At 42.5% G+C, this 23,364-nt stretch overlaps 1 protein-coding gene across 1 annotated transcript in view; it reads left to right on the top strand.

The window, feature by feature from the left end:
- mvb12bb (multivesicular body subunit 12Bb) overlaps positions 1–22,635 on the top strand; it is a 36,030-nt gene extending 13,395 nt beyond the window's left edge. The window contains exons 7-10 of the mRNA XM_027273072.1: positions 5,475–5,536; positions 17,530–17,585; positions 18,028–18,087; positions 22,318–22,635. Coding sequence (XP_027128873.1) covers positions 5,475–5,536; positions 17,530–17,585; positions 18,028–18,087; positions 22,318–22,359 — 220 coding nt within the window. The 3' untranslated portion in view covers positions 22,360–22,635. The remainder of the gene's footprint in view (positions 1–5,474; positions 5,537–17,529; positions 17,586–18,027; positions 18,088–22,317) is intronic.
- Positions 22,636–23,364: the final 729 nt, after the last annotated feature.

Consider the following 23,364-nt stretch of genomic DNA (forward strand, 5'->3'; position numbering starts at 1 on the left):
CTCTCCTCCATGCCTCCTTCGGGCTATCTATAACAACTTTATGGCCTTTGGAGAATAGCACCTCTTAAATTTAAGTGCTCTTTACAGTCGGTGGAAAAGATGTTTTAAATACAGTCAATAATGTGTAAATTTTTAATGACCCTTATAATTTTGAAAGCTGCAGTGATCCCTCTCAAATGTTAAGTTGCCTCAGGCGGTGAGAGCTTGTTAGAGTTGTGTACAAACGTAAAACCGCAAATCAGGTTTTTTTTTTTTCTTCTTCTCCTCAGCAGCGCAGAGCTGCAGTACACAGTAACTGCAGGGTGTTGCATCATTATGGGATGCACACACAGTTATTGCATCAAGGCTAAGGTGTTGTATTTGAATTGTTTTTGTATTGTTTTGTCAGCTAAAAACAGGATATCTGCAGCTCCTGAGAAGTTTTTTTAAAAAGAATCTAAAAAAAAAGGGGGCTTTGGAAAGTATTCGTTTAGAAAAGTTTGAAACATTCTCTCCTGCCTGCTGTCCACTCGCAGTAATGTTACTTATGAGATGTTTGTGCATCTGATTGCAGGCTGTCAGCACACACTCCCAAACTCTGAAAGTACACACAGGAGGCTGTTAGTGTTTGTGTGGGTTGAAGTTTTGAATCTGCACCATCACTAGGAGCTAGGAAGCTATTATTAAGCATAAACATTCAGATTTGTGCAAAGTCTAAAAATTAAGGCTCCAACTAATGATTAATTTACCTTATGGGTTAATGTGCCACTTTGTCACGATTAGTTTAGTGCAGTGGTTCTTAACCTTGTTGGAGGTACCGAACCCTTCTTTAGTAAAAAATAAAATATGATTTTTTTTTACTGGTGCACAAAATGAACCGTGCATTAACATCACCCTGTTCAAATAACAAAACTAACACAGTGCATGAACTCACAACAACTTACCTCAGTGTGACTTCTGCTGTTGCCTTTGAGAGACCAGTTCAGATATGCGTGGCTTCACCTTGGCAAGTGCCAGTCTCATGTCATTTTCACAGCAAAGTCTGTTCCTTTTCTTAGTTTTTATGTCCAGCATCCTCGAAAACGATTGGTCACAAAGATATGTTGTAACAAATGGAATAAAAAATTCCAGGGCGGAGGCTCCACCGAACCCCTGAGACCGACTCACCGATCGAACCCAGGTTAAGAACCAGTGGTTTAGTGTATGAAATGTGAAAAAGCAACACTGGAAACTCTTCAGATTGCTTGTTTTGTGCGTCAACAGTCCAAAACTCAAAAGATATTTCATTTACGATCATGCATGACAAAAAATTAAAAGCAAATCCCCAAATTTGAGGAGCTAAAACCAGCAAATGATTGACAGATGTATATATAATATGCATAATTATGTTTTTATTAGTGTGGAATCACCTGAAAATAAGAAATATTTTGACTTTCTGACCTTACCTTAGTCTGCTGTGTTGGACTACCATGTTTCTACAGTAGCCCAGAACAGACAAACTGAACGCTGATTCTTGATGGGGCAGTTTTTCACAGCTTACCATAGTTTCTTCTTCGCTGGAGGAAGCAGAGGGTGAAGCAGGGATTGCAATCAGCAGCTACCCCACTAGATGCTACCAAAACCAACATTGAACTTCACTGATTAGTAGCTGCAAGTCACATTAATATGAAAACACACTATACTTACGTGTTTGTGCAAAGCGATGCCGTGATTTTACTCACGTTTTCCAAATTCAATATAAAATTGTGACAATTTGAGTTTACCTCTTCGGTGAACTTCTTTATTTTCTCTTCTTCTCTGGCGCTGAGCCTGTTTTTATGGAGCGCTGAAGGAAACCGAAAAGCGATCCAGGCTTTGTGACAGCGACCGCGACAATAATACCATTTGGAAACCTTCATGGTTGGAGCTGAGAAGTTGTCTGTTTCCACTTTAATTAGATGAATTATATCACGGAGGAATAGTCGTACTGCTGGGAAGAAATGTGATATACTAATAAAGAATTCTAGGCTTTATCGTCCCCACTGCTTTCCCATCATACTTTCCCGGTATGATTGTGAAACTGGTATTAAATTGTGTTCTATGTGGTATTAAAAAGTCTTAGCGAGTCTTAGATTTAACTCAGTGAACCCTGCTCAAACCTTGTAAAAGGGAACTTTAGGAATTAGTGAAGGAGCAATTATTTTCCCAGTTTTATCAGTTGAGGCTCAGGGATAAACACTAAACCCAGAATAGTTATTTCTTATTGGCTCAGGCTGTCGCACCATATTGAGCCACTAAAAACAGTTCGTGGTTCGCCGGCTCTTAACCAGTCTGCTGTGCAAATGCATTTGAACCTTGTGTGTTTAACGTCTCTTTATCAAGTTTGTCGACGCCGCTCTGTTTTGATTCATAGCTGCAGCTTGATGTCAACCACTTTGGCTTGTTCTCTGTCAGGACCGACCGTATCAGCCGCTCCCCTGACTTTATAATGTGGAAAAACCTGCGCCATCCGGTCAGCCCTTTTAATATGTCCAGTAAAGTATCCCCCTCCTTTCCTTCTCCTGGCCAACGCTGCCATTTGTTCTCCTGATAAAACTGTCATTGCTGAGGCTGATATCTGACCTCTACACTGACTGCGAGCATAAATTAGCCTTGTCCTAATATTGCAATTTCTTTCGCTTCACTCAGAATCAAGGTTTTTGACATTTCTCTTAGAATAATAGGCTATTGTACACACAGACACTTTTTAAATCAAACTGTACGGCGATAAAAATGTCAAGGCCGAGTATCTTTCCCTTTTTTCCTCCCCATCGCGTACTGTAGTTGGCTTCCTCTTTAACACGTGAAGCCCGGAGAGTCATCAGTGTCAGGATCGGCATGCATATCAATACGTTTAGGATTCGCGCTGTCTCCTACCTGTGACACTCCACACATTGCTGCAGCTCTGCAGGAGTATTGTATCAGCTTTTATTGCTCGCTGGTTAACCAAGACTTCCTACTGCACGCGACTCTTGAGAGAAAGAGACGACACCATGACTGTCAGTGTGTCTCCTGACAGATCTTCCATCTGAAGTGCCGAAGAACAATCACTCCCCTGGCTCAATCTTACTCATTACTTTGTCGCGTCGCAGGAAAAAAAGTTGCGGGGGGAGAAAAAAAAGTAGCGGAGATCAAGCGAAAGCGACGCCGAGCGGTGCCAGGGATGATCGAATGATCAGCCGAGATCTGATGGGCTCAGACGGTTCAGTGATTTGCCGCCAAATTCAGAGAGATCCTCTTTTTCAATACCTGACACGGAGCTTAAAGGAGGATAATGATGGGCGAGGAAGCAGCTTCCACAAAGCAGCACTGTCGGCACATAGAGGAAGGTGTGGAGATGTTGTCACGGGAAAGGCTGGATGTGTGTCAAAACAAGAGCTTCCAGCTCTCTGTATCGCAGCTCTGGCTCTTCAGTGATATTACTCTCATCCTCATCTTACCTCTCCACTGACTACCGCTTGTCTGTCCCCACTGTCTCTCCCACTTTCTCTTCTCCTTCTCTTTTTTTTTTTAACACAGACAACTCTTTTCCTTATTCCACATGGAACAACTTAAAGAACACCGACGCGAAAAAAAAAATGAGTTGAACTGTAATTCACGTTGTCAAGAAACCCTCAGTGTCGTCGTTTCTAATATGATTTTAAACTCCGGCAGATTTCACAGGAACACAAGACTCTTGATCTGCGTTGTAATTACGTAAATCGCTCAGGCCGTGTTCCCAGTTTTACCATAATTTGATGAGGAACTACGCTGTAATTGAATATTCAAATTAGGAATATGTGTCAATATGGCTCTCCTTGCCTGAAATGAGGATTAATTGTTGTCAAAACTCCAGTGGCCGACATAATACGAGCCCCAAACGCTGCCGTTGATTAGCAAATGCACTTGCCATGTTTTTGTTTTAAGAATTAGTTGTCTAATTGATTTGCCATATGTTACCCTCTCCAATGCACCTAAAATTGTATTTAGAAATCACCAATTTGGATTGAGACAGTTCTGTGTTTCAAACAGATGGGAACAACAACCCCGGAGGTTGCCTGTAGAAAAGCGTTTTATGAGCGCCACTTTCTCTTTTCCACACATATATATGTAGATAAATAGCCAGACTTAATACTTTCTGTTGCTCCCTTTGTTTCTTCAGAGTACTAATTTAACAACACAAACACAGACGCCCTAAAAAGACATTTAAACCATTTCCCCATGTGCTTTTATCAGTCCGCGGGATGTCTCCGCGCTTTTGAAAGATGTGTACCTTTCTTCCTCGGCGCTGGAATCAACCTTTGAAAGGTAAAAGAAGTCGGTTGCGTCGAATATGGCAATCGTTTCCCACAAGATTGATGCCAACCTTTTAAAAATTCACCATTGGCCTGGATTTAACATGGCCAAATGCTGATGTAAATGAGGAAGAGAAAAGTCGACCCTTTCATTGCAAATAAATCTGAGTTGCAGGCTTCAGCTCATAAATACCACAGCCTGTCACAAGTCTTGTTTTATTGCTCTTGATGGAAATTATTGCATTTATTTATCTCGCCCGGAGAGATAAGGCTCGGAAAGCCACAACTCATGCAGAGCACCCTTGGAATATGCAGATCTGCCTTTAGTCTTAATTTTTTTTAGGAATTTTAGTTTTTTTTTTACGCCCTCCCCTCGAGCGAAGAATGATTATGTTATCCATAAACAGAGCGAATGCAGAACATGATACACAAAACACACAACTTCACACCTGCTCGCCCCCCAAATCTTGTCTTGTCTTCTTATAATTCAGCGCCGTCTTCTTTGTCTTTAACAACAACAAACCGGTCCGCCTGCGTGTCCTCCAATCAAAGCAATCCCCCTTTTTTTTTTTAATGATATTATCATTATAAGATCGTTTGTTTTCTAATGTCATCCCGGATCTCATTCTACCTTCAGAGCATGTCATGTTATGCAGCTCGCTCTCTCTCTCGAAGCTGTGAATGTTTTTTTTTTTTCCTGCTTGCTGTGGATTTATCGATCCGTAGGGGTGAGTCACAGGGTGTGATTCATGATAGCTTGATTGATGAGGATTTCAATCTTATATGGTTTGTTAACTTCAACTGCCCACAAAGTGCATTCTGTGCTGTTTTCTGTAATACAAGGCCATGAAACGGGAGGGGGGGAAAAAAAAAACAGACTTCCCTTGAATAATGGAATCTCTCAGTTCCTCCAGAATTAACAAGATCCTGTTCCAGACCCTCCGTTAAAGGTCTGCTCGAGCCCCTGGGCAGCTGAGGCACGCTTTAACTTTTACCATATTTCTCCTCTTCAGGTTGATCCTGTTATTTCAGTGCTCTCTTTTTCCTTCAGACAGATCAAAAAAGAGAGGAGTCTCCATGCCAGAATCATTCTCTTGCATTATATTTCAACGTCTGAGCGACGAGTCCTCGTCAAACACGAAGGTTCACGTGTATTTAGCGTGTTTCAGCTGAGAGAACGTCGTTGCTTTTTCTTTGTTCCAGGCGGAGGACCATGAGCAGGCCGGACTGTGAAAACCAGAGCAGTGGGAACTACACCATAACAGGTAACACTTTGAACGTATGCAAGTCAGTACCACTCTACACGATTAGAGGAACAGTTTTCCCCGGATGCATTAGGTTGTTAAACTGCAGATCTCTCACTTTTAGCCAACTCGCTGCGAGAGAAAAAAGCTCCATGTTTTTGAAGCAAAGATTAAATACTTATGGTTTCTACGTACACTGGATGTCTTGCTTCGCCTCCTCCTCCCCGTGCATAAAGGCAGCTCCTCTTGTACTTGATCTACAAACGCTCTACGTCTAGATCTCCTCACTGATGGATACTGTACAGAGGTTTGCTTATCTGAGCGAACGTGACTTCCCAGAGGAGCTGCGCATTACACTCAAGAGAACATTTAACAGCTGTCAAAGATGATCCATCACATGCCATACTTACATATGTACCGTGCATGCACTGGACGAATCCCCCTCTCTTTGTCAGGGGAGAGAAACTCGACTATAGCACAATGCTCCGGGACTAAAACAGAAGAAAGGCTAATTCGTTAGGAAGCAGAGCTTAGCTGTGACAGCCTCAGAGCCACAGAGTCAGAGCCGAGCCGAGCCGAGACGCTCCAGCCTTTTTAAAAAGAGCGTGTGATCCACCCGAGGTGACTGAGGCAGGCAGGTTTTTATCCAGCTGGAGAGAGACACCATGTGGTGAGGATTCCTCCTGCTGCTCAGGCAGAGGCACACCCAGGCTGTGGCCATGTTACACCCTGCAACTGATCAACTGCACAAAGAAAGATCTGAATCAAAAAAAATATTAGAAATTAAAATCTGTTTTATTTCTTTTTTCTCAACATCCCCAAAAAAAAAAGAAAATAAACGGAGTGTAATTAATAATAATAATTTAAAAAAAAGATGAATGCATCATTGTGTCATTATGACAGTCATATTATAAGTTCGTCAAGACAACTGTGCAGAGTGTGGCCCTGAAGGAGCAAACATTAACACACAGCTGAGTGCTTTGTGGCATCGGTGTGTGCGCGATTCCTCCGCTGGGACGGGGCTTTGAGTGACAGTGAAGAGCATGCACATACTGTACAGCACGCTGCCAGCAGTCATCACTTATCTCCAGGAAAACTGTCCTTTGCAGCTGTACAGCCTCCCGTCTTTTCTTCTGCCTTCATGTGTCCGTTCACGAGATTTTTAAAAGAAAAAAGAGGATAACGGAGTTCCTGGCTTTTATTTCTTGAGACTGTGTACTCGTCAGCCTTTACAGCATCACACTGTGAATGTGAGCGAACGCAACTTCCCTTCATTAACAATGTGATAGCCTGCAGACCAAGTGTGAGGTCGTAGCCGACAGCCTATTTGTGTTAATTGTTAGCGGTGGTAGCTCTGCTCTGTGTGTGTGTGTGCGTGGGTGCCTGCGTGTGTGCATGTGTGTGTGTGTGTGTGTGTGTGTGTGTGTGTGTGTGTGTGTGTGTGTGTGTGTGGGCTGACAGCTGGCCAGGTTCGAGTTGGTCTAAAACCATGTGCGCTCTGTCAGGGTTGTACAGGCGCCTTCTTTAGGATTGATGAATTGCCTGCTTTCTTGATTAAACCCTCCGTCACTTCCCAACAAAACAAAAACCCCAACACACACGAAAGAAAAAAAGACTGAGCGAGTTGAGGGGAGGAGAGGTAACATGTCTGGGAAATCTGTCATCTGCAGTCACATCATGTACAGATGTGATGTGCAGGCGCTTTGACATTTATTACCAGAATATTAAAAACTAATTCACGTTTATTTTGCAGCCCTCTTTCACTTGACAGTTCAAGCTCATTTGAAAAGTTATCAAGTTTTCATCGCCGGCGCCAACCCTTCGCGTTTCTCCACCACTACCACCACGTTGCTTTGATCCACGCCAAATCCTTTTGCCAATTAGGTCTGTTACTCATACGTTGACAGAGATAGCGGGATATTTTAAAGGTAATTAAAGTTGCATTCATGAAATGTGCATTTAAAAAAAGCGCACGTGTGATTAAAAATAAACGTAAAGGTGTCGAAAAAAGTCAAAAACTCCCAAATGAAGCCTTGTGACGTGGAGTCTGTCTCCGTCACCTACAGAGCGAGATATAGTATTCAGCAGACATCCACCTGATAAAAAGGTAAACATAATAAAAAGTAATACATTTACATATCTATTGCATTAATCAAAAATAAATCCTGACATTGGCCCTGATCTAACGTAATATGGAGAGCAATTATTTCCCTATCCATTAGAGGAACTTCAATTAACAGACACGAGACAGTTCATCCTTCAGAGGAGGAGGAGGAGGAGGAGGAGTGGAAAAAAAAATAGGAGGCTCAAAATTAACTTGGGTTTGCAAAATATCTTGGCAGGATGACAGTGATTTTTGATTTTCAGGAAACAATATTAGAATTCTTATTAAACTATGTGCATCTGCTTTTAATTTGCTGCAAATAATTGGAAAATGCAATGGAGCTTTCCAATTAAAGGCTCCACTTTATGCTGTTTAATAATACCCTCATAATATTATAGCTTATGAAATGACAGGTGAGTTGGTGTATGAATAAAACATAAAGCCCTGTAATAAGAGACAGGGGAGAGGAGAAAAAAAAAAAAAAAAAAACGAGACAGTTGTTGGGGGGCTTTTAAATGCTCGACATAATTTGCATATATTAATCTCCTCTTTTCAGCCTTATCAAGTATTCCACTGTATTTGAAGTTAAAATAGTCGTGACAGGCAGGGGTACGCTTCGTTTTTCCAAGGATTTATTACTTGTATAATTCTGGATCTTTAATAAGCCAATATGACTGATCCTCTGAGTTCTGTGGAATTTGGTTAATTGTTCCAGATGGTGCTCACTGATTATGCAAAATTACTTTCTTTCTCCTCTTTTTTTCCCCCCCAACTACACCATTTCTTGATTGACTAACATGGAGAAAAAAGATTATTTTTGGCGCAGCACTTTCATTAAGAGGGTTCTCATCAGGTTTCAAACAAAAGTTCCATCTTATCTCCCTGTGTAGTTCTGGGCGAGGCTGTGCTGGGAGAGGGAGGAGATCTGCCCCGGCTCTTATCTCCAACCGTGATGGATCTCAACTTGCTTCTGCACCGCTGGGGTTATATTTTAGAATAACACAATTCTTTAGGCTGAGGGATTAAAAAACATGACCTCTGGATAGTGACACAAAAGTTATTATTAGTGTACGCCGTTCTCTTCTTTCTCTCTCTTTCTCTCGCAGAGATTGATGAAATTACTAAGCAGCGGGGTTGGTCCTCCACTTGCAGCCCAGGCTCCATCCACAACTCACTAACATTCTGTTTTGCATCAGCTAAACTGAGCTGAATGAATCATTTATGGAAGTGTTATGGGGGAGTATAGGGCAGATTTACTGCCGAGCTTTTACTTTAGATGGAATGGGATTTCTATGAAACCGATCTTGATGTCTGAAGTAATGCCAAAGCTTACATCAAGACATGAAAGGAACGCTCTTAAAACCCACGTTTTGCTTCTTAATTCCCCTGGTCAGCAAAAGGCGAAACAGAGAGAGTGAGAGAGGCGGCCGGTTCAGCAGGGAGAATAGTATTTACACTTAATGTATACTCACACACACACACACAGGTCCTCAAACTGTTTACTGCTCCCAGCAGCTAATGGTATAAAGGAGTGCTGAATTTCTTCTTAATAATTTGATGGCTTGTAAATGACACAGTGTTTAAATTCGCCGTAATTTAAGTTTGAGTATTGAAATAGCAGCGCAGCTTCAGCGGTTTGGTTTGAATAGTGCACAAGTGAACGAAAGCAAATGGTCGATAATCACACGAGAACAGAAATCTACGCTACGGAGACAAAAACAAGACGGTACAGAGACGTTTGGACTGAAATTGTGTATTTAAAAAAGGTCCAGTGTGTAAGATTCTGGGCCTTTATTTTCAGAATAATGCAGACATGGAATATAATATTCATATCTGAATCTTTTTATTTTTGTTACTTAAAGGTCCAGTGTGTAGAATTTGGTTGCATCTAGTGTTGTGATCGCTGCATTGCAATCTCCTCACCTCACCCTCACCCTCACCTTCCTACTGTAAAGGAGAAACAACACTTTAAGGACTCAACATGGTAACAAGGACCCGCACTGACTGTAACTTTTAAGTAACAATTTTTATTTTATTTTAAGGTGCTCATGATGCATGAAAACATAGTTATGAATGAATATTATACCATGTTTGCCTTACTCTGAAAATAAAGTTCCCAAATCTTAAAAATTCTCCTTTTATATCTACACTGGGTGCAGGTCCTCTTACATATTGAAACACTAAACACTGACTAAGTCCTTAAAGTGTTGTTTCTCCGTTACAGTAGGAAGGTGAGGGTGAGGGTGAGGTGAGGAGATTGCAACGCAGCGATCACACCACTAGATGCAACCAAATTCTACACACTGGACTTTTATGTAACAAAAATAAAAAGATTCAGATATGAATATTATATTCCATGTCTGCATTATTCTGAAAATAAAGGCCCCAAATCTTACACACTGGACCTTTTTTAAATCCATCATTTCAGTGGTTTCTGACTCCTGGTCGCTCTCCAAACATCGTCTTGTTTTTGTCTCCTTAGCGTAGATTTCTGTTCTCGTGTGTTTATCGACCATTTGCTTTCACAAGATTTGTCTCCATGTGCAGAAAATAGTTTGGAGGGTGAAATTGGACACATTTGTCTTGACAAATATTTCCTTGCGTGTGTCTCTACATTTATTTTATGTGCGTGTGCTTTTCAGAGTTTTGATCTGAAAGTCAAACATTAGAAAAATGTCAGACACGCTGCAGAACGGTCTAATTTGTGGCATTTTAACTGAGACCAAAACCACACACACCATATAAAAATCTTAAAGGTTTCTGTTTTGCGGATATCTTCTCAGTCTAAAAGCACTTTTGGATTCGATAAAAAAATCCCGTTCAGACGTTAAGCCCGGCGAATCCTCTCGGACTGTCCAGGTTATTTTCAAAACATGATCAATCCAAGTGCGACGGTGCCGTTAAAAAATTTGGGGATCAATCCTGAACGACTGGTAATGGAATTTTTTTGACTGGAGCCTGGAGGCCCTCAGGCATTTTTGGACCTTTATTACAGTCAAATAAGAGACTTTAAATGGCTTTGCATTTGCAGGCCAGACTGGACTCTGGAGTCTCATCCCTCATTGCTTTCTATCCATCCCTGAGATAGAAGCAGTGCTCCATTAGTTTCAGTGTCCAGACGTGGACAGCCTCAATGGATGGGCCTGTCACGGCTCCCTCATTTGCCCCATGTACAGCAGGGTTTGTTATCACACATCTAATTAGAACTTGATAAAAAATATTTCACAAAAATCCAGTCATTAAATATAGTTTAAGGAGATTTATGGTCAAATATGCCTTAAAGATCTTTTAATGGCTCTGCTGACTTGTTAAGTTTGTAATTAATGATCTTCTAATACATACTGTGGTGTGATTTAGAAAGCACAATGAGATTCTGGGAATGAAGTCGTTTTGGAAAAGGGCATCTGGGGCTCCCAGAAGCTATATTAAACAGTTCTGCTCAGGCTGCTTTGCTTAGAGACATGAAGTCTGCTGTGAAAAAGTTCAAGCACATCAGGGTCTTTTACATAGATGAGTCCATTTTTATGTTGGCGTGCGCGTGATTATGAAACAGTTGGTTTGTCATTTCGTAATAGTCAATTAGCACGTACAGAAAAGTCCTGTGCAGCTCTGAGTGCACAGCAGAACAGCTTTGTTTAAGTAATGGAAAACACCTCTAGTCCACCTACAGTGAAACTAATAAACAAATGCATATGTATCAAACTGTAAATGCATTATACTAATAACAGTCGCCTGTTTCATCAGGAGAGTAATGGTGTCCTTATTAGCATAATTAATGACAAATGGCAGAGCAGCATTGGTGGATTGGTTCTAGGGGATGATAAATTGGTGGATGCCCAGGTTAGTGGCTGCCAAGGAGGCCTCTTTGGCTGTCATCCCTCCTGCTTCCACTCTGGCACAGTTCATTACTCACCGTGTGAGATGCCACTTTACATTGCCTGGTACTGTGAGCATGGAGAACTTAATAATGCCACCCATAACCACACAGGGCCTGCTGCTTTACCCACAGTCCAGAGGGCAAGCAGCTCAGAGAGGGCTCGGGGTCGCAGGGAGCACGGCGACGTGGGAATCATCTCCTGCAGCTGCTCTGATCAAAACAGATCATGCGTCAGTCACTACTTGAGGGGGGGAGCCGGGGCCATATGACCCAGTCTCCAGTGCTGGTGAGTGTTTCTTGTTAGGATTTCTGGGGCTCGCCACATCCCTCACATCATTACGGGTTAGTTTGCCCACAGAACCGCTAATTAAGAGGGGATTTGTGTAATTGTGCCTTCTGCTGTGTCCCATCCGGCACATGCAATTTACTGTCAGCCCTCTGCCAGCTTTTACACTTGTCCAGAGAGGCGTACCCCATTTATACACACATTCTGCTGCACATTTACCAGCAGCCACAGCTGGGGATCAATGCCAGTGCCATGGCAATGTCTTAAAAGACACTGTGCTGCTGATTAAAGTCTGATTGTCCATTTAATTTCATGAGAGCTCTCAATAGCTAGCCAGCAAAAAAAAAAAAAAAGGCTCTCCCAGTACTTCTGTCTGCTTTTAAAATAGAATTACACCAAATCGCCGAAGACTTTTTGGTGCCTACCTCACATTAAGTAGCTCTTATATGTCTAACATATAATACGATCCCGTGTTGGCGAAGTTGTCGCGCATGTACACACCTCCTCAGAGCGGTCGCTGTTATGCAGCGGCGTCTGCGGCCAACTCACCGTAGGTGTTGCTGGCTCTGCCCACTTTCTGGAAGACTGATGGACCAGCGCCCGACTGGGACTGCCTCCTGGCTCCCTACCCACAACCAGATTTCAAGGACTGCTTGTCACAGATGGAAAAGTAAGTGGGTCATTCTACATAAGCTTGCCATTTTGCATCCCTCTGGTAACAACAACAAAAAAAAAAAAAAGAAAAACTTAAAAAAAAAAATTTAATGCTATTTTTGTAAATAAACCAGTTAGTGCAGATGGCATCTGGAGTCTATTGTTTTCGAGTGTAGGTTCTCACTTTGGTATAAAATAAATTAAAACATTATATAGACTATAAAGGCTGCTTTGTGCATTTATTGCTGCTTAATGGTGCTTTTAATATTTTTACAGATAAGTTAAAACATCCTAAGATGATTTTTTTTTTAACCATAATAATAAAAATTTGCAGACAAACGGCAAGCTTGTGTAAAACGATTCAGCTTCTCGTCGTCTGGTTTTTCCTTCCGCGGTTTCTCTCCAGCCTGTCGTATGTTAACGCTTTAAGAAACATTTAAATCTGTTTACAGTTTTCTGAACATTTGGATGAGATGAGATGAAATTAATATTTTAGTATAAACTAACTGAATCGCTCGTCAGGAGAATTGCAACAGAAGCTTGTGCACACACACACACAAACACACACACACACACACACTGCAGTGAGCCGGCAGAAACAAATAAAAACAGATGATCAGAAAGCCTCAACATCATTTTACTGCGCAATCTATTTTAGTATCAATGTTAGACGCTTCCTAGAATGTTAATTGACTCCAGAGTAAACATTTAAATAATTCAAAAGTTACACTTCCACTTTTCCAAGTGAGATTTTTAATGCATTGAAAAGTTTTTTTTTTTTCTCTCTCTCTCTCTTCCCTCCACTCGTCTGTCTAGAGGGTTTGAAAAAGCAGAGGAAAGATAAAAGAAAAAGAATGGGTTTCATAGAGCCATAGTCATTAAAAGAATCTGAAAATAGCAACTCGCTATCATCTGTTCTCATAGCACGGGTCAGGAGCTCTGACACCTCCAAAATTCCTCCTGTCAGGGTAGGGGGCCATTTGTATTCTCTCTCATTAGGCAATTTGACTAATGACCTGCCGTGGCTGCAGAGCTACTGAGGGACCCGGAGCCTCGCGCCCCTCTCTCTTGCAGCAGCCTGAACACACACCCTCTATTGGAATGGCACAGATGGCATGCCCGGGCGACAAAATAAACTACAATATGTCTCCGAGATGCTGTCAGGCCTGGGCACTATTTCTCATGTCAGAGTGGGGCTAAGGGCTGTGAGTGGGCATAGGGGGTCCTCCTCCAGCTCTCTGTTCATCTACTCACCATTATCTGCAGAGGTGACAGAGAGCGGGGTCTGCAACTAGAATAGCATTTCCATGGTCTGCATAAAGAATCCGCCTCAAATTGAGAGTCACACCGACAGGAAAGGTATTGGGATGTCTAGCCTGGCTACACAAGGAGGAGAGGCAACATCCAATTGTTTGGAATATGAAATACAGCAGCTTCCAGATAAAGCTCAAAGTTTTTTTTTTTTTTTGGAGAAGCTTTACTTATTATTTCTGGTTGTTTTATGGCGTTAAAACAAAAGAAATCTGCTCAATCGTGAGTAAAAAGTCGTAATAGATTCTCACTTTCACATTATTACCCCGGCTGTGACTTTCTCACTTAATTCAGGTGCGAAACAGATTCACCCAGGTAATCATACTAGACAGAGATCAATGCAATTCTGCTGAATTAGTGAAGTGTAAAATAAAAGTTCATCAACATTCCTAAAGTGTTACTCGAGTCGTGGTTCAGGTAATATGGGGTATGCTCGATCACCCACGCATATTTTTCCATCCGTCAGTGTCGGAGCACAACTCGGTGTGGTTTACGTGCACGTCTTCGTGTGTGTGTGTGTGTACGTGCCGCCCGTGTGCGTGGCCACGTCTGTTAGAAAACCCGGGGAAAATGCAATGTATGGCGCCGGCAAAGTCCTGGGTGACAGTGCATCCAACAATGGAAGAGTGAGGGATTAGTGCTCAGCCCAGCGTACGAGGGAGCCCTTCCCGCCCCTGAAACAGCCATTCATCTGTGCCCAGGGGCTGGAGATGACAATGCAGCCATTGCTCATCGCACCTGACGGAGCCATTAATAAGGCAATGATCCACACGGGCCCTGTGCTGACTCCGTTCTTTACACTACAATCACTCAAGCCACAGGGTCCTCCTTACTTAACGCTACCTCTGCGCTCACCGCCATCATCATCACCATCATCATCACCATCATCATCATCATAGTCATTGTACCAAATTCCTGCCAGATGTTTTCATATTGACTGCACTCACACACTCCAAATGCCAAATAACTACCCAATTCCCCACACTGCAGTACACTCATGAGTTAATGGAGTGTAGCCTGGCCATTTGAGCGGCTAGAACATGCTTCATAGTGGAATTCCTGGTCAGAAGATTGGATTTACATTATTTTTGCCCTGTGCACCTTTTGTATTTCTCCATGGTATCCATTTCTTACCACCAAGTCATCTCCAGCGCCTCTCCATTTGTCTGGATGTAAGATAGCCTCTCTAGTATAGATGGTGGAGGAATACAAAGTGAGATCTGGTTTTAAATGTAATCCTTGAGCAATAAAGAAACTCTCTGGCCTTCAGCTCTGTGCATTCATCTGTCCGTGCCACGCAGATCCATCAGCAGCTGCAATCTCGGCTTCCCGTTAGCCGGCTATTGATTCAAATGTATTCTCCCTGCCTATCTCTGCCTGGTGTTGGTGCTCCCAGCGACACAGTAGTGCATGTTTATTCACTTGTTTTTTTATGAGCTTAAACAAGTAATCGTACCCACCCGGTCGCCTCGGTTTGCTTTGCTGCTCCGGATAGCCACACAACCAAAGGCGCTGCAGGGAGGCGTGTGTCGAGGCCGGGTTAACCCGTTCACTCCTTTTTTTTTAAGCCAGTGAATTGTCGGGTGCTTGCACGCCTAACCTGTTTGTCTGGTTTAACACCAACGTCGCTGCGTTTGCCAGGCTGGTGCGGTTTGTTTGGGCTGTCAATCAAACCAAGCTGCGGGAAAAATAAAAACATAAAAGACCAACCACGAGATTTTACGATCGCAGCTATGTTGGCGTTAAAGAACATAAAGTCAGTCACCTGTACAAACAACCCGAGTAACCCGAGCTGTCGGCCTGTGTAACTTCATCTTTGATTTATTGGTTTGTTTGTAAAGAGTCAGTGTGAACAGGAACCGGATCAGAACTAAAATGTAACAATAGATCTTTTTTTTCTTCTCCTCTAATGACTTCGGCGTTTGCCTGACTTTTCCTCAATCCCCACCATGATACTGGAATTCATGTTTTTGAGTGAAATATCTCAACAGTTCCCCTCACATTTCCACTGGGCACGGACGTGCAGCGTTGCCAGTGTGCAGCAGTGATACGAGGCCGTTCTAGTCAGTGTTTTAAACCCCACCGGCTCCGCCGCGGTCCGGTCCAGAAGCGTCCCTGAAGCGGGCCTCCGCTCGGCACAGAGCACCTTGAGCTGGCAGAAAGCCAGACACAAAAACAAAACAAGATTTTCAAAATAAAATACCCCGTGCACACTCCTGGTTGAAACAAATGAACTGCGTAGCATATTTACACATGTAGAAGCACATAAAGCAGGAAAATGACCAAATATGTGCAAGTAAACAAAGTCAGCCGGGCTAAACTCTTCTGAAACGCTGCGGTGGAGTTTGCATGCAGGACAAACCAAAACAGCTTTGTAGCTGTGACTTGACAGAGACGTGTCCAGCGGTTTTGGGGTTAGATGTCCAATTGTAAGGATTACTGAATTTTTCATCTCACGCCATCACTAGGTCAAAATTTCAGTTTGCTCGGTACGTTGGCTTATGACTAAATGCTTGCAAAGCATCAACTGTAATGCCAACACGCTAAACTAACATGGTGAGCATCTATAGTTTTACTGTGGGAGGTGACACGAAGCCAAGAAACTAAATAAGCTTTCCTGTGGTCACGAGGGCGAGGGTCACGCTCTGATTACAAAGATCACATTGTACTACACCCGCGTGGAACGTGCCAAACCGTGGATCTGTGTAATAACCAAGCAAAGGAAAGCAAAGTCACATAAGTGTCAAAGTGAGGGATATTTTCGAATTTCATACTTTTTAAATATTGCTGTGAACAGGAAAGACCAAAAGGGGTGTCGGCTCCAAAGCGATGACTCATGAACAGCTTCGGCTTACATTTATGAGTTCCTTTTCCTGTGCCAGCGGCCTGATGGACCGTGGGTAAAAGAACACCAGTTGGAAGCTTGGCCTCTTGATATTTGGGGGCTCCTGTCGAAGCCAACGGCAGCAAGTTTTGTGCCTCCAGATTTGGGAGTTTTTTTTAATGAATCCAAGCAGCTGCAGTTTTCCCTTCAGTCTGGAAGCGAGAGGCTTTGTGTCCCCTGTCACCCTGTGTTAATTTGGGCCCTAATGTATTTTATAAACAAAGGGCTGCTCTCTAGCCTGACAGTCGTGACACCTTGATTCCAGTGCAGGATGCATGCAGTACGGGGTTACACCATTAATAATCAACTGGCAGCCATCACACCATTTTAACCACGATCATTATGATAAAGGGCATACACTTAATTACAGGCCTGCTTAATTATAGCTCTGTTGAAGCTCGTTTGTTTGGTCAAATGCTAATTATACCACCACGCTCTTGGCAAGTCCTCATTTCAATCCACTTTTTGCCGGCTGAACAGTGTGGCTTATTTTCATGCAAATTTGATATCTGGTGAATGTTTTGTCTCCCTTCTTTCCGCTTTTCTGTGCCTAGTGTGAGCGTGTCTTTGTTTCGGAGGTGAACATCTCTCAGACAAGACGGAATCGGGAATAATCAAGAGTAATTAAACTGGAAGAGGGCTGGGTTGGAGGAGAGAGTGGAGGTGCCGGGATACAGCGGAGAATAAAAAAAGAAAAAGAAAAAGCCTTTCATCTTCCCTCCGTAGACGGAAGGAGGGAGGCGTCGGGGCGGCTGGGGATGTTGATAGCTTTGCTGTTTCATAAACCCACGTTTAGTCCTGTGGAAACACACAGGCTCAGGAACAGGGAGTCACATTTCTTTTTCTTTTCTGTGAAAGTCTTAAACTTTGTTTTCTCACTCACTTTCTTCTTCTGCAGCTCTGGATGACGTGCCCTTCGTGGTCTCTGAGAAGTTTTTCGAGAAACCCAAAGAGGTAAAAAAAAAATAAAAAAATCTTTGAGGGTCTAGTGATAAAATGCAAAAATGATTGATTTATCAAATATAATACGAAAGGGGCCACGATGATTACTGTACAGTTACTTGTCCTGCAACCTGTTGTGTAGTAAGGGCCACATTAAGGTCACTATATTTGGGTACTTCGGCCCTTAGGCCCTTCTACCTATCCTTCCCTCTCCTGCAGACTGAGTGATGAATGCGTGCAGTCAGGCAGCGCTGGCTCAGTGCAGGCTGTCTGGCGGCGGTTGTCACTATAGCCCCGTTTGTATTGACACCAAGAGGGAGAGGATTAAAGATTTTAAGCATGCTTACTTAGCCATGAGCCTAACCGCCATGTTTCTTGTGTGATTTTTTTTCTTCTTCTTCTCCTTCTTCCTCCCCACCCTCCTCCTCCTCCTCTCCCCTGCTTTTGATTTCAGATGCAGCAAGTCAATTTAATGGGCATTACGATCAAATCCCTGGCAGAGATCGAGGAGGAAGTGAGTAGAGGCTGCAACGCTCGGCTGCCGCTGACGCCGCTGGCCCAGAATGCAAAGCAAACCGGTCTTGGGGTTGTAATTAAGTGTCTGAGACAGGAGGCCCTGTTGGCTCCACTAAGCCCCAATTGAATAAAAGCATGGCCAGGCTAGGCAGCCATTCTCTCTTTAAAAGCTTCGTCTCCTGTTCCAAAACACTTGACTTTTATTCCCCCAATTCTTCTCTGAGAACGGCTCAATCTAGCATCTCGCACAGTGCTGTAGATCTTTTTCTGCCCCCCCTTTCCCCAAATCAGCTTCATCTTCAGTAGCGATAAAGTTAGAGATCATGTAGAGCAAATAAAAGCACTTCAAGAGTCCTCCCCGTTTTTGATGAAACACTGTAGCCTGCAGGCATCCGTAGGAAGAAAATCAACTGTGTGCGGCTGCTTCTTTTTAGAGCCTGTGTGTTTGTGAGTGCAAGAGAAAGAAAGAGAGTCGGTGTGTGTGTGTGTGTGTGTGTGCGCTTTAAAGAGTGACAACCCCCCTTCTCTCTCATTAGCACGGTATCTTGGTATCAGAACTGCCAGGAAGTGACAGACCACTGTAAAAGAACAGGTGCTGTTGGGTTTGAGATGTGTTACAGAGCAAACACTCCCTCATCAAACCGGGTGTCTGTTCTGCACTCTGCCTCTGTCTTCTGTCACATACTATCCAAATCACACAGAGTCGCCATCTTGTCATATGGTCATCTGAATGAAGCTCATTGTCAGCGAAGGTATTAATGGCGTGCATGTGCATGTGTGTGTTTTCCAGGGGTGGAGACAGGCTGGCTGCTCATCCTATATGCTCTTGTCTTTTTCTTTTTTTTCTTCCTCTCCTCCTCCTCTCCTCCTTCCTTTCTTCTCCGAGAGAGAGTGTGATTAGCAGGAGGACACATGGTGAGCTGAGCAGGGGAAGGGAAGGGGGCATGAGAAATCATTAATTACAGCCGCGCTGGAGCTGATGAAGTAAATGTGAGATAGTGTAACACACAGGATTTAGTGAAGTGGACGACAGCACAAGATTAATGGTGGGGCCAGGCTGATGAGGATGAAGTCACAGCTTAGCTTGATAATTAGTTTCCAAGTGGAAACATCCCTCACCATTGTGTTATTTTTACTTCTCTCCTATTATTATTACACCACGATGATATCTGCAGAACAAGGAGGAGAGGGTTGGTGGGGGGGGGGGGGGGGATACAGCCGGTGATGTTGTCGCAAACATGTCGGACAGCAGAAGTGTTTCTTTTTAGAAAGTGATGCATGTCTGTGCTGTTGTGTATTTTTGTCTTTTCTTTGTCTGGCTTTGCTTCCTCTCCCTCTATAAATGTAATATCCACGATGAGGTGGCAGCTCGTTCTCTGCAAAATAAAACCAAACAAAAAAAAAGAAAGAAAGTCTGAAATTTTGAGATTGAGAAGCTGTTTTTAGTGAGAAACTGAAGCGCCCCAGTCTTGGAAATATTGTTGAGTATTTTCTCCTTGTGTTGTCCAGAAGAGGTCACTGTCTGAGCTCCGCCGTGCTTCTTCCTCTCTCTCTCTCTCTCTTTCTTTCTCTCTCTTCATAAACTCGAGGCACTTTCAGCACTGGAGTCTAATTGCCTCGTTTCTAAACCCATTAAAAAAATATAGATTCATGAAAAAGATGTACTTTCCAGAATTGTACATATGCACATGTAATTGAGGAAAACTGTTGTAATCACAGCCAACAGTTGTAGATAAGACCATTTCCTAACAGGCATCACTTAAGCCGTGTCTCGGATGATGTTGGTTCCAGCAATTAGGCATTCTTTTCATTTCCCAAATGACTCACAAAACTTGCGGATATTATAATTGCTTTTAGCCACGCATATCTAATTTGTGTCTTTTTAAGTGTTAATTAGTAAGCGATTTAAAGTGACATCTTTATGTAGTTTGCTCTGCTGAAAAATGTTGTTGGCGGCTGGCTAATGATTTTCAGAGGGGAGTACGCAAGGGGTGGAAAGAAGTGTGTGTGCACACATGACAAGATTTTCATTAGCACCTATGTATGATGGGTTTTCAGTGTTTGTAGGAAGTTATCTGTGTGTTGCCATGTGAATGTATGGAGGGGACAGTAGTGTACAGGGGTATGTGAGAGGTGTGAGAGGTGTGAGGTGGGAGAGCTCCAAATAGAGGTGGAATTAATGAAGACAACATGTCACATATTTTTGGCAGTGGAGCAGGGACAGGAAATGAAGCTCGGCTCGTCTAGGTGACTGCCGCCCATGTTCTAGTGTGTCACTGTCCTGTCAGCCTGTGTGTAAAACTGGCAGACATTGATACATGCTCTCCCTGATAACACCCCATTCCCCCATCCATCATCCACACACACACACACACACACACACGGACGCACACAGGATTATTTATTTACCGTGCCAGATGTTGAGACTGGATTTTTTTGTGTGTGTGGTTGGTGGTGGTGGGTGTGGGGGGGGCTGAATTTCTTCACAACTAACAGGCTTGTGATATGTGACAGGTTTTGGGTAACTTGCAGCTTTCCCCTCAAGTAGATGAAAATCAGGGAAGGTGGTATTTTTGATCGAGAGAGAGAGAGAGAGAGAGAGAGAGAGAGAGAGAACCCGGTTTGAGCCGTCGTGGCTCCGTTGGCTTCTGTAGGGAGATTTGGGAAACTTATTTCAGTGATCATACAGCATCACCTAGTGCTGTGTGGCAGTAATACAACTGTCCAAGTACTGAAGGGAGAACTACTTTTGAGTCACAGAACTTCAGTGTGAAGCCGGTGGAAGTGCTCCCACAATAAAGTCACGAATGTTTTATTATTTTTAAACAGACCAACTCATGAAATATACTTTTGTTATTCTAGTCTCTTTGTCTTCCTCGTTATCATTTCTTAATCATTTGGATTTATAGAACAGATTTTGGAAAATAATTCTCTGAGTGTTTAACTGCTGATGGTTTAGGGAGATGCAACTTTTTCTCCTCCAGCTCTCACTTTCCCAAATTTAACATTTGTATATTATAGATGAAGAAATCTGATTTTTACGTAAGAAAACTTGAGGTCAGAGGTTGTAATGATTGAATTTTGTCACGACATCAACAAAGAAATGATTATTATTGTCGATCTGTCACACTGTGGTCTGTAGGTTTGTATTGTATCAACGTGACGTTGCCTCTGACCTTCAATGTGACCTCCAATAATTATGTTTGGGTTTGTGCCAGAATAAAAAACAGACTTCTGGCACCAACATTTGAAATGTCGACTCAGTGCGGCACCAAAAGTTGATCTTTGAGTTCAAATGATGATTTACAGAATCAGTGAAACAGAAAAGAAACAACGCTTTGCTGTGTTTTAATGTCTCTGTAAGGTGTGTGTGTGTGTGTGTGTGTGTGTGTGTGTGTGCTTTTTCTAAAGAGTCATGTCTACAATGAGCCAGAAGGGGGAAGTGTTTGTTTGTATTTCCTCTGCCTTTATTTCTGGACGACCTTTAATCCTTCCTGATTTTAACACTTTTTAAAAAATGATACATTTAACCTGAACCTGAACTAAATTAAATAATTATTATCAAAGTTTAAATGATTTTTACAGGATGAGTTCACAGTGAGCACGAGTTTATCCCAGATTCTCACTTTCTGTCCAACAGCCTCGTCCTGTGTTCGAGAAGTACGCTGTTAAAACAACCAGAGAGCAGAAAACTGTAAATCTGCCAAAAAAGAAGCCTGTCAAGTATAAAAATACAAAAATACATAATACAGACAGAGAATTATATAAAAACTTCCTAAAAATATCAGGAAAACTCATTCACAGGAAACGATCTGCTTGAAATTCATCCACATTGCTTGTTTAACACAAACTTCCTGCAGTTATTGTGTTCACTAATTGTTTAGTGTATCAGCTGTTCTGCTCTGTTATTGTTGTGCATTGAATATAATTTGAAATATTCATAAAATATGTCACGTAGTCAGTTTACGGGATGAATGAAAAGGAGTCCCGTAAGGAAAGAAGGTGTTTTAATCACTGTAGGGATGAATAGTTTCAAAGAGGGGGAATGACATTGTGTGAGTTTATTTTGAATCTATAATTCAGTCTCAGACGTTCATAAAGTTGTTTAAATTAATGTGATCTATGTTTCATTGCAGATTTTTATAAACATATGTTTTATTTTCCGTCTTGTTTTATTGAACTCATCTGCACGTGCTTTCTCTTTCTCTTTCTCCTTCTCCTCGCACAGTTTAACTACAACTTCAGCACAGAGCGAAGCATTGTTGTGTGACTTCCTGTCCAGCTTTCACAACCTGACGCACAGAAACACGACGAGGACTGAAACTCTGCAGGTCGACTGAAGGGATCAGTTGTAAAATAAAGAACTAATGAAGTGAAGAAACAGTTCTAGGACACAGCTGAGCTGTATTTTTATGTAATTTAAGACAGAAAAATTATTTTACCGTGATGGAATTTTATAAATAATTCAGTGCTTTAAATATTTTCTGCTAATGTAAAAAATGTGCACATTAAATTTGAGAAAAAGTTCAACTTATTTATCTTGAAAGTGACTTTTCTAAACCTGTGTTTTGTCTCATTTAATCATGCGGACTGTAATTAACATCCCGAGCTGTGACTCTGAGAAACAGGGCCGTGCTGACAGTGAGTAGCAGTCAGGGAACAGAGGAGCAGCAGCCTCATCACACGCCGGCGAGGCCCGGTGCTGACGTTCATTTTCCAGCAGAAGCATCTTTCCATCACAAAGTTCATCATGAGCAACGTGCAGCAAGAACGAGCAGCGCTTCGAGACGCTTTTGTTTTTACCCCCAGACGCCCGCCCACGTCAGCAAGCCTCGCCTGAATCAGGTCTTTAAGAATTGAACGCACCATTGCATTTCAGCTTTGATATGTTATTACTATCTGCAGCTGTGTGGAGGATGATGTTGTGGTCATTTTTTGTGTGTGTTTTAATTACTCACAAACTGTAATTTATCCAAATATTCAAAGTCTGGTAAATCTGAGTGAATATTTTTCTCTTTAACAAACTCGACAACACCCCGCTGACACTTCGCCGCCACATCCAGGAGCAGAATTTACACTTGGATACCGAAACATCACTTTCTCCTCTCTTCTGCTCGGATGTGTCATTTGCCACTAATTAAATTGTCAGAATCCATTTGCGCGTTTTTGCAGGTGTAATTAGTATTAGAAACTCATTAATGGATTAATGTCCCCATTGTTAATTAGACTCTCCTCCTGCTAAGTTTATGAACTTATGGATTCTGCTAACAGTGCA

This window comes from Larimichthys crocea, chromosome III (assembly GCF_000972845.2).
Source record: "Larimichthys crocea isolate SSNF chromosome III, L_crocea_2.0, whole genome shotgun sequence".
Taxonomy (NCBI): Eukaryota; Metazoa; Chordata; class Actinopteri; family Sciaenidae; genus Larimichthys; species Larimichthys crocea.